This window comes from Echiichthys vipera (assembly GCF_963691815.1).
Source record: "Echiichthys vipera genome assembly, chromosome: 8".
NCBI classification, from domain to species: domain Eukaryota; kingdom Metazoa; phylum Chordata; class Actinopteri; order Perciformes; family Trachinidae; genus Echiichthys; species Echiichthys vipera.
Window position 1 is genome coordinate 871,242 of NC_139833.1, and position 16,717 is coordinate 887,958.

Below are 16,717 nucleotides of genomic sequence, written 5' to 3' on the forward strand. Positions count from 1 at the left end.
GCAGCGGGGCGGCTGCAGCAGGGCGTCTGCAGCAGGGCGGCTGCAGCAGGGCGGCTGCAGCGGGGCGTCTGCAGCGGGGCGTCTGCAGCGGGGCGGCTGCAGCGGGGCGGCTGCAGCAGGGCGGGGGCGGCTGCAGCAGGGCGGGGGCGGCTGCAGCAGGGCGTCTGCAGCAGGGCGTCTGCAGCGGGGCGGCTGCAGCAGGGCGTCTGCAGCAGGGCGGCTGCAGCGGGGCGTCTGCAGCAGGGCGGCTGCAGCGGGGCGGCTGCAGCGGGGCGTCTGCAGCAGGGCGGCTGCAGCGGGGCGTCTGCAGCAGGGCGGCTGCAGCGGGGCGGCTGCAGCAGGGCGTCTGCAGCAGGGCGGCTGCAGCAGGGCGGCTGCAGCGGTGGCTGCGTTACACGATGTTCACGCGTTCACACACTTTTGGATTTTTAGAGTTTTTAAAGTTTTAACCAAATGTTTTTGTCGTGGTTTGAGTTCAGACTTTGATTCTTTAATCTCTTTTATTTCAGATTCCATTTTGTTGTGTTTACTTGTTGAAGATTAAAATGTTTCATAAACATAAATTCATACTTTTAAACTTTCTTTTTGAGGTTTTTTCCTCCTGAAGGTTTGAGTTTTATAACTAACGAGTTCTCGGTGCTGATCTGTGGAACAACAATGAGTTCAGTGTGATGAATAATCTGGAATAATCTGGAATAATCTGGAATAATCTGTGCGGATTAAACACAAACAGGAAGCTGCTGATCTCACCTGAGACGTTCAAAAGGTCACAACAACACAAACGTTCATACACTCAACTCTGTCACTTTACTCTGAAATAACAGAAATGTTCTTACAAGAAACAAACACACAAACAAACAAACAAACAAACAAACAAACAAACAAACACACAAACAAACAAACAAACAAACAAACAAACAAACACACAAACAAACAAACAAACAAACAAACAAACACACACACACACAAACAAACAAACACACAAACAAACAAACAAACAAACAAACAAACACACACAAACAAACAAACAAACAAACAAACACACACACAAACAAACAAACAAACAAACAAACACACACACAAACAAACCCTGTCCCTGATGAGAGAGATCCAGATCCTCCATCGTCTGTTGTGATTTGAGGACGTTTTCATGTCTGAACTCATTTTTCCTGCACAGAACTTTGATCCTGAACTCTTCTTTTTGTGCTTTTATTTATTTATTCATTCATGTGTTTATTTATTTATTTAATATTTATTTATTTATTTGTTTATTAATTTATTTATGTATTTATTTATTCATGTATTAATATATTTATAGAGACTTCAGTCATTGTTTCCTTCATATTAAAAAAAAACATCAGACTTCTGTTATTTATGTATTTATGTATTTATTTATTTATGTACTTATTAATATAATTATTTATATATTTATTTATATATTTATTTATGTATTATTTATATATTCATTTATGTATTAGTTATATATTTATTTATGTATTGTTTATATATTTATTTATGTATTATTTATATATTTATTTATGTATTATTTATATATTTATTTATGTATTAGTTATATATTTATTTATGTTTTTATTTATATATTTATTTATGAATTTCTAATATTTTTATTATTATATTTATGTTTAATGTATTTATTTATAGTTTTTTTATGTATTTATTAATATATTTATTGATATATTTATTTCTTATATTATTAATGTAACATATTAAAAACTTCAGACTTAAATGAAAAAACTCTGTTGCTTAGTGACCGACTAAGCCCCGCCCATTTCCCCCTTTCCTGCTCGATGATTGGTGGAAGCGAACGCGGTCACTGCCTCGTCAACGGAGGACTGAGCCGTCAATCAAAAAGAGGCGGGCTTTACAGCTGGAGTTGATAAACTGAGGCAGTTTCCAAAGAAGCGGCGAAAAGAAGAAGAAGAAGAAGAAGAAGAGCGGGCGGAGGAGAGGAGGAAGAAGAGGAGGAAGAGAAGGAGAGGAAGAGGAGGTTAAACAGCGTCCCGTGGAGAGATGGAGAAGAACAACCCCGAGCAGATGAGACCGCTCCTCACAGCTGTAAGTCCCCGCCTCAGGTGCCCTGTTAGCCCGCGGCTAAAGGGACCACGCGTCGGCCAGGAAGTGAAGTGACCCGCGCCGAACCCCGTTAGGAAATGCGGTGATTCTGGCTTCCGACGGTCCCGGTAAATCCCCGTAGGTTATGAAATGTGTTTAAAAGCGGATTCTGGTTAAACAACACCTCCCCTTCCGTTCGGCATTAGTCTCATCCACCCAGCGGGTTGTTGTTTTATACATTTTCAGCTTTTTTCTTGTTTTGCTTCGCTCCCGTTGCTCTCGCTCCGCACCGCCGCTGTGGGTGAAGGCGGTGGATATTTAAGCGTGTTATCACATTTAAAAGTGCTTTTTTACTAAAACACGCGCTGGTTTTACTCTTGTTTCTGCGCCGAACATGAAAAAACCCTGTTTTCAACTATTATTAATGTTTTTATCTGTGGTGCCACGGACGCGGTTCTACCAGGAAGCTCAAATACATGAAATTAGCGAGTTTACAAATGGAGTTTGGTTCAGACTGTTACAACTATGGCATCACTTCGGTCTCTTGAGAAACTTTATTATTGTGGGCGTGCGTGTGTGTGTGCGTGCGTGCGTGTGTGTGTGCGTGCGTGCGTGCGTGTGTGTGTGTGTGTGTGTGTGTGAAACCGAAAGTGCCCTTCAGCAAGGCACCTCCTGTTGTTGTGATGCTGACTGGGAGGGTGCTGTTACCATGGAGACGGGACTTGAGTCAGTGTCAAAACAGGTGCTGGAAAGGAGACGGTTAAGTTTAGACCACTAAAGGTGACTGTTAAGTTTAGCCCACTAAAGGAGACGGTTAAGTTTAGCCCACTAAAGGAGACGGTTAAGTTTAGACACTAAAGGAGACGGTTAAGTTTAGTCTCTAAAGGAGACGGTTAAGTTTAGTCACTAAAGGAGACGGTTAAGTTTAGTCACTAAAGGTGACGGTTAAGTTTAGTCACTAAAGGAGACGGTTAAGTTTAGTCTCTAAAGGAGACGGTTAAGTTTAGTCACTAAAGGAGACGGTTAAGTTTAGTCACTAAAGGAGACGGTTAAGTTTAGTCACTAAAGGAGACGGTTAAGTTTAGACACTAAAGGAGACGGTTAAGTTTAGACCACTAAAGGAGACGGTTAAGTTTAGTCACTAAAGGAGACGGTTAAGTTTAGTCTCTAAAGGAGACGGTTAAGTTTAGACACTAAAGGAGACGGTTAAGTTTAGACACTAAAGGTGACGGTTAAGTTTAGTCACTAAAGGTGACGGTTAAGTTTAGACACTAAAGGTGACGGTTAAGTTTAGTCACTAAAGGTGACGGTTAAGTTTAGACACTAAAGGTGACGGTTAAGTTTAGTCTCTAAAGGAGACGGTTAAGTTTAGTCACTAAAGGAGACGGTTAAGTTTAGTCACTAAAGGAGACGGTTAAGTTTAGTCACTAAAGGAGACGGTTAAGTTTAGTCACTAAAGGAGACGGTTAAGTTTAGTCTCTAAAGGAGACGGTTAAGTTTAGTCACTAAAGGAGACGGTTAAGTTTAGTCTCTAAAGGAGACGGTTAAGTTTAGTCACTAAAGGAGACGGTTAAGTTTAGTCACTAAAGGTGACGGTTAAGTTTAGACACTAAAGGTGACGGTTAAGTTTAGTCTCTAAAGGAGACGGTTAAGTTTAGTCACTAAAGGAGACGGTTAAGTTTAGTCTCTAAAGGAGACGGTTAAGTTTAGTCTCTAAAGGAGACGGTTAAGTTTAGACACTAAAGGTGACTGTTAAGTTTAGTCTCTAAAGGAGACGGTTAAGTTTAGACACTAAAGGTGACTGTTAAGTTTAGTCTCTAAAGGAGACGGTTAAGTTTAGTCTCTAAAGGAGACGGTTAAGTTTAGTCACTAAAGGAGACGGTTAAGTTTAGTCACTAAAGGAGACGGTTAAGTTTAGTCTCTAAAGGAGACGGTTAAGTTTAGTCACTAAAGGAGACGGTTAAGTTTAGTCTCTAAAGGTGACGGTTAAGTTTAGTCTCTAAAGGAGACGGTTAAGTTTAGTCACTAAAGGAGACGGTTAAGTTTAGTCACTAAAGGTGACGGTTAAGTTTAGACACTAAAGGTGACGGTTAAGTTTAGTCTCTAAAGGAGACGGTTAAGTTTAGACACTAAAGGAGACGGTTAAGTTTAGTCACTAAAGGAGACGGTTAAGTTTAGTCTCTAAAGGAGACGGTTAAGTTTAGTCTCTAAAGGAGACGGTTAAGTTTAGTCTCTAAAGGAGACGGTTAAGTTTAGTCACTAAAGGAGACGGTTAAGTTTAGTCTCTAAAGGAGACGGTTAAGTTTAGTCTCTAAAGGAGACGGTTAAGTTTAGACACTAAAGGTGACTGTTAAGTTTAGTCTCTAAAGGAGACGGTTAAGTTTAGTCACTAAAGGTGACGGTTAAGTTTAGTCACTAAAGGTGACTGTTAAGTTTAGTCTCTAAAGCAGACCGTTAAGTTTAGTCTCTAAAGGAGACGGTTAAGTTTAGTCTCTAAAGGAGACGGTTAAGTTTAGTCACTAAAGGAGACGGTTAAGTTTAGACACTAAAGGAGACGGTTAAGTTTAGTCACTAAAGGTGACTGTTAAGTTTAGTCTCTAAAGGAGACGGTTAAGTTTAGTCTCTAAAGGAGACGGTTAAGTTTAGTCTCTAAAGGTGACGGTTAAGTTTAGACACTAAAGGAGACGGTTAAGTTTAGTCACTAAAGGAGACGGTTAAGTTTAGTCTCTAAAGGAGACGGTTAAGTTTAGTCACTAAAGGAGACGGTTAAGTTTAGTCTCTAAAGGAGACGGTTAAGTTTAGTCTCTAAAGGTGACGGTTAAGTTTAGTCTCTAAAGGTGACGGTTAAGTTTAGTCACTAAAGGAGACGGTTAAGTTTAGTCTCTAAAGGAGACGGTTAAGTTTAAACACTAAAGGAGACGGTTAAGTTTAGTCTCTAAAGGAGACGGTTAAGTTTAGTCATTAAAGGAGACGGTTAAGTTTAGTCACTAAAGGAGACGGTTAAGTTTAGTCTCTAAAGGAGACGGTTAAGTTTAGTCACTAAAGGAGACGGTTAAGTTTAGTCTCTAAAGGAGACGGTTAAGTTTAGTCACTAAAGGAGACGGTTAAGTTTAGTCTCTAAAGGAGACGGTTAAGTTTAGTCATTAAAGGAGACGGTTAAGTTTAGTCACTAAAGGAGACGGTTAAGTTTAGTCTCTAAAGGAGACGGTTAAGTTTAGTCTCTAAAGGAGACGGTTAAGTTTAGTCTCTAAAGGAGACGGTTAAGTTTAGACACTAAAGGAGACGGTTAAGTTTAGACACTAAAGGAGACGGTTAAGTTTAGTCACTAAAGGAGACGGTTAAGTTTAGTCTCTAAAGGAGACGGTTAAGTTTAGTCTCTAAAGGAGACGGTTAAGTTTAGTCACTAAAGGAGACGGTTAAGTTTAGTCTCTAAAGGAGACGGTTAAGTTTAGTCACTAAAGGAGACGGTTAAGTTTAGTCTCTAAAGGAGACGGTTAAGTTTAGTCACTAAAGGAGACGGTTAAGTTTAGTCTCTAAAGGAGACGGTTAAGTTTAGTCACTAAAGGAGACGGTTAAGTTTAGTCACTAAAGGAGACGGTTAAGTTTAGACCACTAAAGGTGACGGTTAAGTTTAGTCTCTAAAGGAGACGGTTAAGTTTAGACACTAAAGGAGACGGTTAAGTTTAGTCACTAAAGGAGACGGTTAAGTTTAGTCTCTAAAGGAGACGGTTAAGTTTAGTCTCTAAAGGAGACGGTTAAGTTTAGTCACTAAAGGAGACGGTTAAGTTTAGTCACTAAAGGAGACGGTTAAGTTTAGTCTCTAAAGGAGACGGTTAAGTTTAGTCTCTAAAGGAGACGGTTAAGTTTAGTCTCTAAAGGAGACGGTTAAGTTTAGTCTCTAAAGGTGACGGTTAAGTTTAGTCTCTAAAGGAGACGGTTAAGTTTAGTCACTAAAGGTGACGGTTAAGTTTAGTCACTAAAGGAGACGGTTAAGTTTAGTCACTAAAGGAGACGGTTAAGTTTAGTCACTAAAGGTGACGGTTAAGTTTAGTCTCTAAAGGAGACGGTTAAGTTTAGTCACTAAAGGAGACGGTTAAGTTTAGTCACTAAAGGTGACGGTTAAGTTTAGACACTAAAGGAGACGGTTAAGTTTAGTCTCTAAAGGAGACGGTTAAGTTTAGTCTCTAAAGGAGACGGTTAAGTTTAGTCACTAAAGGTGACGGTTAAGTTTAAACACTAAAGGAGACGGTTAAGTTTAGACACTAAAGGAGACGGTTAAGTTTAGTCTCTAAAGGAGACGGTTAAGTTTAGTCACTAAAGGAGACGGTTAAGTTTAGTCACTAAAGGAGACGGTTAAGTTTAGACCACTAAAGGTGACGGTTAAGTTTAGTCTCTAAAGGAGACGGTTAAGTTTAGACACTAAAGGAGACGGTTAAGTTTAGTCACTAAAGGAGACGGTTAAGTTTAGTCTCTAAAGGAGACGGTTAAGTTTAGTCTCTAAAGGAGACGGGTAAGTTTAGTCTCTAAAGGAGACGGTTAAGTTTAGTCACTAAAGGAGACGGTTAAGTTTAGTCACTAAAGGAGACGGTTAAGTTTAGTCACTAAAGGAGACGGTTAAGTTTAGTCTCTAAAGGAGACGGTTAAGTTTAGTCTCTAAAGGAGACGGTTAAGTTTAGTCTCTAAAGGAGACGGTTAAGTTTAGTCACTAAAGGTGACGGTTAAGTTTAGTCACTAAAGGAGACGGTTAAGTTTAGTCACTAAAGGAGACGGTTAAGTTTAGTCACTAAAGGTGACGGTTAAGTTTAGTCTCTAAAGGAGACGGTTAAGTTTAGTCACTAAAGGAGACGGTTAAGTTTAGTCACTAAAGGTGACGGTTAAGTTTAAACACTAAAGGAGACGGTTAAGTTTAGACACTAAAGGAGACGGTTAAGTTTAGTCTCTAAAGGAGACGGTTAAGTTTAGTCACTAAAGGTGACGGTTAAGTTTAGTCTCTAAAGGAGACGGTTAAGTTTAGTCACTAAAGGAGACGGTTAAGTTTAGTCACTAAAGGTGACGGTTAAGTTTAAACACTAAAGGAGACGGTTAAGTTTAGACACTAAAGGAGACGGTTAAGTTTAGTCTCTAAAGGAGACGGTTAAGTTTAGTCTCTAAAGGAGACGGTTAAGTTTAGTCACTAAAGGAGACGGTTAAGTTTTAAAAACAGACTCTCAAATGTCCTGCAGTTATAACAGACGCTTGAACTAACCACGGCAGCCTGGTGAGGAGCGTCCCGGGTGTGTGATGGTGACATCAGCAGAGTTGTCCTCAGGTGACACGTTACACACACACACACACACACACACACACACACACACACACACACACACACACACACATGGAGAGATGTCAGAGCTGCCAATGGATCAGCGCCCCGAGCAGTTGGGGGTTTAGTGCCTTGCTCAACAGCACCTCGGCAGTGCCCAGGAGATGAACTGGCACCTCTCCAGCCACCAGTCCACGCTCCATTCCTGTCCACACAGGGACTCGAACCGGAGACCCTCCGGTTCTCAGCCAAGTCACCTATGTACTGAGCTCCAGTGTCTGTGGTGAGTTCACTGTCTGTAATAACTGCAGGACAGTCCAGTGTCTGTGGTGAGTTCACTGTCTGTAATAACTGCAGGACAGTCCAGTGTCTATGGTGAGTTCAGGTGTCTGTAATAACTGTAGGACAGTCCAGTGTCTGTGGTGAGTTCACTGTCTGTAATAACTGCAGGACAGTCCAGTGTCTGTGGTGAGTTCACTGTCTGTAATAACTGCAGGACAGTCCAGTGTCTGTGGTGAGTTCACTGTCTGTAATAACTGCAGGACAGTCCAGTGTCTGTGCTGAGTTCACTGTCTGTAATAACTGCAGGACAGTCCAGTGTCTGTGGTGAGTTCACTGTCTGTAAGAACTGCAGGACAGTCCAGTGTCTATGGTGAGTTCAGGTGTCTGTAATAACTGTAGGACAGTCCAGTGTCTGTGGTGAGTTCAGGTGTCTGTATTAACTGCAGGACAGTCCAGTGTCTGTGGTGAGTTCACTGTCTGTAATAACTGCAGGACAATCCAGTGTCTGTGGTGAGTTCACTGTCTGTAATAACTGCAGGACAGTCCAGCGTCTGTGGTGAGTTCACTGTCTGTAATAACTGCAGGACAGTGGAGTGTAGGTGGTGAGTTCACTGTCTGTAATAACTGCAGGACAGTCCAGTGTCTGTGATGAGTTCACTGTCTGTAATAACTGCAGGACAGTGGAGTGTCTGTGGTGAGTTCACTGTCTGTAATAACTGCAGGACAGTGGAGTGTAGGTGGTGAGTTCACTGTCTGTAATAACTGCAGGACAGTCCAGTGTCTATGATGAGTTCAGGTGTCTGTAATAACTGTAGGACAGTCCAGTGTCTGTGGTGAGTTCAGGTGTCTGTAATAACTGCAGGACAGTCCGGCGTCTGTGGTGAGTTCACTGTCTGTAATAACTGCAGGACAGTGGAGTGTAGGTGGTGAGTTCACTGTCTGTAATAACTGCAGGACAGTCCAGTGTCTATGATGAGTTCAGGTGTCTGTAATAACTGTAGGACAGTCCAGTGTCTGTGGTGAGTTCAGGTGTCTGTAATAACTGCAGGACAGTCCAGTGTCTGTGGTGAGTTCAGGTGTCTGTAATAACTGCAGGACAGTCCGGCGTCTGTGGTGAGTTCACTGTCTGTAATAACTGCAGGACAGTGGAGTGTAGGTGGTGAGTTCACTGTCTGTAATAACTGCAGGACAGTCCAGTGTCTATGATGAGTTCAGGTGTCTGTAATAACTGTAGGACAGTCCAGTGTCTGTGGTGAGTTCAGGTGTCTGTAATAACTGCAGGACAGTCCAGTGTCTGTGGTGAGTTCAGGTGTCTGTAATAACTGCAGGACAGTCCAGTGTCTGTGGTGAGTTCACTGTCTGTAATAACTGCAGGACAGTCCAGTGTCTGTGGTGAGTTCACTGTCTGTAATAACTGCAGGACAGTCCAGTGTAGGTGGTGAGTTCACTGTCTGTAATAACTGCAGGACAGTCCAGTGTCTGTGGTGAGTTCAGGTGTCTGTAATAACTGCAGGACACACCTGGGCTTTGAACCCCCCCCCCCCCCCCCCCCCCCTGGGCTCTAAACCCACCCCCTGGGCCTTGAACCCACCCCCCGGGCTCTGAACCCACCCCCTGGGCCTTGAACCCCCCCCCGCCCCCGGGCTCTGAACCCACCCCCCGGGCTCTAAACCCACCCCCCGGGCTCTGAACCCCCCCCCGCCCCCGGGCTCTAAACCCACCCCCCGGGCTGTGAACCCACCCCCTGGGCCTTGAACCCACCCCCCCGGCTCTGAACCCACCCCCCGGGCCTTGAACCCCCCCCCCCCCCCCCCCTCCCCCCGCGTGTGTCTTGACTCTCTGGACCCTGGCGACTCTCAAACTCTCTGTCACTGTCGAGTGCGTGCGTCCCCCAGCTGCAGCTCCTCTCCTCCACAGACGTTGCCCCGGGTTCTGGATCTTTCCCTGACTCGTCTCTGGGGTCTGGAGTCGCTGCAGTGGTAAAAAGCTATGGGAGAGTTCTGGGGCGAGGTTGTGAGTCAGAGCGGGTTCAGAGCGCCGGCGCTGGTACGTGTCAACAACAACACTGCTTCTGTTTCTGAGTGAGAGAGTCTCTGTGGGGGGGAGGGGACGACACGCTGGACTTGATTTAGGACTCGTTGATCTTGACTTGTTTGATCTTGACTTGTTTGATCTTGACTTGTTTAATCTTGACTTGTTTGATCTTGACTTGGGACTTGTTGATCTTGACTTGTTTGATCTTGACTTGGGACTTGTTGATCTTGACTTGTTGATCTTGATTTAGGATTTGTTGATCTTGACTTGTTGATCTTGATTTGTTGATCTTGATTTAGGATTTGTTGATCTTGACTTGTTCATCTTGATTTAGGATTTGTTGATCTTGACTTGTTCATCTTGATTTAGGATTTGTTGATCTTGACTTGTTGATCTTGATTTGTTGATCTTGATTTAGGATTTGTCGATCTTGACTTGTTGATCTTGATTTGTTGATCTTGACTTGTTGATCTTGACTTGTTGATCTTGATTTAGGATTTGTTGATCTTGACTTGTTGATCTTGATTTAGGATTTGTTGATCTTGACTTGTTGATCTTGATTTAGGATTTGTTGATCTTGATTTGTTGATCTTGATTTAGGATTTGTTGATCTTGATTTGTTGATCTTGATTTAGGATTTGTTGATCTTGACTTGTTGATCTTGACTTGTTGATCTTGACTTGTTGATCTTGATTTAGGATTTGTTGATCTTGACTTGTTGATCTTGATTTAGGATTTGTTGATCTTGATTTGTTGATTTTGACTTGTTGATCTTGATTTAGGATTTGTTGATCTTGACTTGTTGATCTTGACTTGTTGATCTTGATTTGTTGATCTTGATTTAGGACTTGTTGATCTTGATTTAGGATTTGTTGATCTTGACTTGTTGATCTTGATTTAGGATTTGTTGATCTTGATTTGTTGATCTTGACTTAGGACTTGTTGATCTTGACTTGTTGATCTTGACTTGTTGATCTTGATTCAGGACTTGTTGATCTTGACTTGTTGACCTTGACTTGGGACTTGTTGATCTTGACTTGTTGATCTTGACTTGTTAAATCTTGACTTGTTTAATCTTGACTTGTTGATCTTGATTTGTTGATCTTGACTTGTTTAATCTTGACTTGTTGATCTTGACCTGTTGATCTTAATTTGGGACTTGTTGATCCTGACTTGTTTAATCCTGACTTGTTTAATCTTGACTTGTTTAATCCTGACTTGTTTAATCTTGACTTGTTTAATCCTGACTTGTGTGTAGTGTGTAAATGAACTCTACTTCCTCTTCGGTGCAGATCAAACAGGAAGTCGTTTGCTCTGTTTCCTCTGAAGGGTTCGTTTACTACGCCTCGATGTTGTTGTTGTCGTTGTCATGGTGAATTATCGTCATCGCAAAATCCCAGAAAGCGTTCGGAGATTGTTTTTATGCAAATTAACCGTGTGTGTGTGTGTGTGTGTGTGTGTGTGAGCACGCTGCTGTACGAACAGACAGTTACAACAACCAGCTGCACTTCCTGTCTGACACACACCAACGTGCGTGCGTGCGTGCGTGCGGCTCCAGCTGTCAGAGCACTTCCTGTTGATGTCCGCGGTGACGGGCTGTTGTGATGTCACAGTTTCTGACTTGTGTGTTATTCTCATTATTGACTCCTCTGCAGATTAAGACTTTAAAGAGAACAGAGACTTTGATCTTAATGAATCTCATTTCTATCATCTTTTCTTTTCTCTGAAGTTTCTCTGGAACATTTTTATTTGTTTTTGTTTTTTAAAGTGTTGAAACTTCAGCAGCTGCAGAAACACGAGAGTTCAGACGACACGACTGAAGTTAAGGAAAGACTCGACACAGAGGGACCTGACTTTGGGACCTGTTGGTCTAAACTGGACTCTTGGGACCTGGGACATTAAGGACTTAACTGTGGACCTGTTGGTCTTGACTTGGGACTTGGACCATGTAGTTCTTGACTCGGGACTCATTGGTCTTGACTAGGGCCTTGACGTGGACCTGTTGGTGTTAACCTGGGACTCGACCTTGACTTAGGACTTGGGACATGTAGTTCCTGATTTGGGACTCGGTCTAAACTGGAGACTCGACACACAGTGGGACTTGACTTGGGACTCGTTGGTCTTGACTTGGGACTCGTTGGTCTTGACTTGGGACTCGTTGGTCTTGACTTGGGACTCGTTGGTCTTGACTTGGGACTTGTTTGTCTAAACTGGACTCTTGGGACATTAAGGACTTTAACTGTGGACCTGTTGCTCTTAACTTGGGACTCGATCTTGTCTGGAGACTTGTCTATTGACTTGTTCGTCTAAACTGGACTCTTGGGACTTGTTGATATTGATTTGGGACTTGACTTATGACTTGTTCTTGATTTTGGACTTGTGATCTTGACTTTTTGGTCTTGACTTGGGACTGAACTGTGGACTTGTTGATCTTGACTGGACTCTTGGGACTTGGGACATTAAGGACTTAACTGTGGACCTGTTGCTCTTAACCTGGGACTTGATCTTGACTTGGGGCATGTTGGTCTTGACTGGAGACTCGACACAAAGTGGGACTTGACGTTTGACTTGTTTGTCTAAACTGGACTCCTTGGACCTGTGATCTTGACTTGGGACTCGTTGGTCTTGTTGGGACTTGACTTGACTTGTTGGTCTAAACTGGACTCCTTGGACTTGGGATATTTAGGACTTAACTGTGGACTTGGACCTGTTGCTCTTAACTTGGGACTTGGTCTCGACTTGGACTTGGGACATGCAGTTCTTGACTTGGGACTCGTTGGTCTTGACGGGACTCTTGGGACATTGAGGACTTAAATGTTGACTCGTTGGTCTCGACTCGGGCCTTGACGTGGACTCGTTTGGTGTGGAGTCTTCACAGACGCAGGGACCTGTCTCCGTGTTGTGAGTGAACCTCAGACTCCGACCTCAGAGTCACAGGTTCCTCAAACGTGTCTCCCTCCTCCAGGGGAACGGCGAGGAGGAGGCGGTGCTGGACCGGGGCAAGACCAGCTCCACCCTCCACACCAACTTTGAGAAGGACGAGCTGGAGAGTGAGTCCTCACACACACTCACACACACTCACACACTCACACACTCACACACACTCACACACTCACAGCACCATCAGGACTTTAACACACTGCTGCTGTTACAGGGCTCCGGGTCCTAAAGGAGCGCCTCAGGTTTGCTCTGCGTTCACACCGGACGCAGATAGGACCGCTTCACACGCTTGCGTCACATGACCGCGTCACGCGCTTGTGCCGCGTGGTCTTGTCGCGCTGCTCGATCATATTTGGACTCTTCCTGTGTTTCGCATCATTTGCGGATTCTAACATTTCAGAGAAACGCGGTTGGAGACGAAGTGAAACGTGCAGCAGAGAGCTTCAAAACTCTCCGTAGAGTCCTGAGACTTCCAAGAGTGGAAGGAGACTTCCAGGAGAGCACACACACTCCACACACACACACACACACACACACACACACACACACACACACACTCCACACAAACACACACACACACTCCACACAAACACACACACACTCCACACACACACACTTCAGTCACACTCCAGAGGAACAACAAGGGGGCTGTTGATTTATTAGATACCAATCACAGAATATTTATTTACCGTATTTTCCGCACTATAAGGCGCACCACATTATAAGGCGCATAGCACAGACGCTACAGTGGAGGCTGGGGTCACGTTCTGCATCCATTAGATGGAGCTGCTCTAAAGGGAACGTCAACACAACAGTCAGGGGAGGTCGTCTTGTTGCTTCCTCCACTTCGGCACCATTGATTGGTTCATGTTAAACTCTCTGGCTGCTGCTCTGTTCCCGTGTTCTACTGCGTGACTAATGGCCTTGAGTGTAAACTCTGCGTCGTAAGCGTGTCTCTTAACAGGAGCCATTTTGGGCTCTTTACACAAACACACACATGGAAATGAAACGGCACGCTTCACACAGTCGTATATCTCAACATGCACCGCGCGTTACTTCTTCTACGGGGGAAATAGAGTCGGCGGCTGCTCACCGTAGTTGGAGACCTGTTGTGGCTCAATATTGGTCCATATATAAGGAGCACCGGGTTATAAGGCGCACTGTCGGCTTTGGAGACATGTGAAGGTTTTTAGGTGCAACTTATAGTGCGGAGAATACGGTAAATGAGAAATATGAAATGAAAAATGACTATAAATAGAAGCAAAGTGCGTCCGTCTGAATCGTGTGTCATTTGCCATTTTCGATGAGTTGTCGCTCAATTTGCGTGATTTGCGTTTGGTGTGAACGCAGCGTGAGAAGAACGCGGGGCTCTGTCTCTAAAGAGGGGAGAGAAAGAGCAGGAAAGTTATAATAATAAAGAAGAAGTTTATCTTGTTGATATGAAACCTGGTTGATTTCACTCTTTGACAGCGTTTATCTCTGAGGTTTGACTCTTTTCAAAGACGAGTCTCAGAACACGAGTTGTTTCTGAGCTGACGTCGTTCAGTTCCTCTCAAAGCTCAAAGGTCAAAGGTCCGGAGAGTTTTCATGCCCTTTAAGTGGCCGCTGATGGATCAGAGCTGCCGTGTCCCTCCTGCAGGTCACAGAGCCGTGTACGTCGGCTTGCACGTCCCTCTGGGTCGAGAGGGTCGCAGGCGTCACCGCCACCGAGGACACCGGCATCACAGGAAGAGGCGGGACCGCTCGGGACAGGAGTCGCCCTCATACGGTGGGTCGGGTGTTTTTAGACACACACACACACACACACACACACACACACCTACCTAACAGTGGCCGTGTCCTCGCAGACACACACACACACACACACACACACACACACACACACACACACACACACACACACACACCTACCTAACAGTGGCCGTGTCCTCGCAGACACACACACACACACACACACACACACACACACACACACACACACACACACACACACACACACACACACACACACACACACGCACACCTAACAGTGGCCGTGTCCCCGCAGACACGCCGTCTCAGAGAGTCCAGTTCATCCTGGGGACGGAGGACGGAGACGAGGAGCACATGCCCCACGACCTGTTCACCGAGCTGGACGAGCTCGCCTTCAGAGACGGAGACTTCCAGGAGTGGAGGGAGACGGCCAGGCGAGGACACACACACATACACACACACAGACACACACACACACACACACACACACACACACAGACACAGACACACACACACACACACACACACACACACACACACACACACACACACACACACACACACACTCAAAATAAAAGAAATGCGAAATGACAAAAATTGAGGCAAATTTAATAGAAAAAGCTGTCAAATGTTTTTTCGGTCCTGAGCGTTAAAACCCGCTGTAGATGGCGTGATGACGTCAGGCGTGATGACCTCAGGCGTGATGACCTCAGGCGTGATGACCTCAGGCGTGACGGCCTCAGGCGTGACGGCCTCAGGCGTCGCCCCGTCGTGTCTTCGTCCCCCTGTTCTCGTGCTCGCTGTGAAACAGGACGAACCTTCTTCATTCAGGGTTTCATTCATTGACGGTTCTGTTGCAGGTGGCTGAAGTTCGAGGAGGACGTAGAAGACGGCGGCGAGCGTTGGAGTAAACCGTACGTGGCCACGCTGTCCCTCCACAGCCTGTTCGAGCTGCGCTCCTGCATCCTGAACGGCACCGTGCTGCTCGACATGAGAGCCAGCACCATCGAAGAGATCGCAGGTTAGAGCGCCGACCGACTCCGGGTCACTGAGTCCATTTGTTCCCACCACAAAAAGATGCAAAATGACTAAAAATAGACATTTCTGGAGATGCTGGTCTCTCATGTGTGTGGAAACCGCGTGGTCGTCATTCTGCAACTCTAAATATCACTGAATTGAATTTGATAGTTTTTTTTTATTGTTAAGTGAAATAAAAACACAAGAGGGCCGAGCACTGAGCCCTGGGGAACTCCACACATCATGTTGAAAGTACAAAGTTCCCGTTCTGGACTTTTGTCTGTGAGTCACTGAAGTAGAACCAGGACTGATCTGAGACCCGGATCAGGTTCCACATGAGTGTCACTCAGAAGTCGTCTTGAAGGATCACGTGTGGTAGATTGTGTGTAATTTGTGTGATTGTACGACTTAGCATGTCCGCTAACCTCCCGTTGCAGACATGGTGATTGACAGCATGCTGGCCACGGGGCAGCTGGAGGAGGGCGTGCGGGAGAAGGTGAAGGAGGCCATGTTGAGGCGCCACCACCATCAGAGCGAGAAGAAGCTGAGCAACCGGATCCCGCTGGTCCGGTCCTTCGCCGACATCGGAAAGAAGCACTCGGACCCACATTTGCTGGAACGTAACGGTGAGTCCACGGCGCCGCTCGTCTGTCTTTACCAGAAAGTCTATAAAGGTTATAACATTTCATAGTGTTCATGACTTTTCATGTGACTTTAAGGCCACTGTGAGGTCCAGAGACGTCAAACGCTTCTGAAAATGACTGAAAATCAATGAAAAAAAAACAAGAAGGGACGCAAAAAGACTAACACTGTGAGCTCTGAGGTCACAGGCGGCTGTAGATGGCGTGATGACCTCAGACGTCGCCTATTTGTTTCTGGAAACGCTTCTTAACCTCCGCGTCTTTGTCTTCCTGCTCTCGCTGTAACGTACAGTCGTCATGGCGTCAGAGTAGCGCTGACCTTTGACCTTTTCCATCCTCTGTGATGTTTCAGTGTTTTTGTGCGTGTGTGTGTGTGCGTGCAGCTGTGACGAGTCGTTAAAGGAGTTAATTAATAATATCGTCCTCTGACCTGAACAGAGCGGCTGAGTCAGCTAATGACCAGCTAATCCTGCGTGACGACGAGTCGGCGTTTTAATATCCGTGTGAGTTTCTGCTGATGTTTCCGTCCTTTCACCTCTTTCTTCTTCTTCTCCTCTTCTTCAGAGGAGGGTCTGTCCTCCTCATCCGTCCCCCGCTCCGTCGCTCCCCCGCCCTGTCTGGACGCCACCTCTCTGAGCGCCGACCACCCCCACCCCCTCACCCCCCCCCCCATCAG

At 45.0% G+C, this 16,717-nt stretch overlaps 1 protein-coding gene across 1 annotated transcript in view; it reads left to right on the top strand.

The window, feature by feature from the left end:
• The first annotated feature begins 1,950 nt into the window (after positions 1–1,950).
• LOC310950680 (sodium bicarbonate cotransporter 3-like) overlaps positions 1,951–16,717 on the top strand; it is a 50,119-nt gene continuing 35,352 nt past the window's right edge. The window contains exons 1-6 of the mRNA XM_083918618.1: positions 1,951–2,076; positions 12,657–12,741; positions 14,271–14,399; positions 14,679–14,817; positions 15,244–15,404; positions 15,838–16,026. Of these exons, the coding sequence (XP_083774744.1) occupies positions 2,032–2,076; positions 12,657–12,741; positions 14,271–14,399; positions 14,679–14,817; positions 15,244–15,404; positions 15,838–16,026 (748 nt within the window). The 5' untranslated portion in view covers positions 1,951–2,031. The remainder of the gene's footprint in view (positions 2,077–12,656; positions 12,742–14,270; positions 14,400–14,678; positions 14,818–15,243; positions 15,405–15,837; positions 16,027–16,717) is intronic.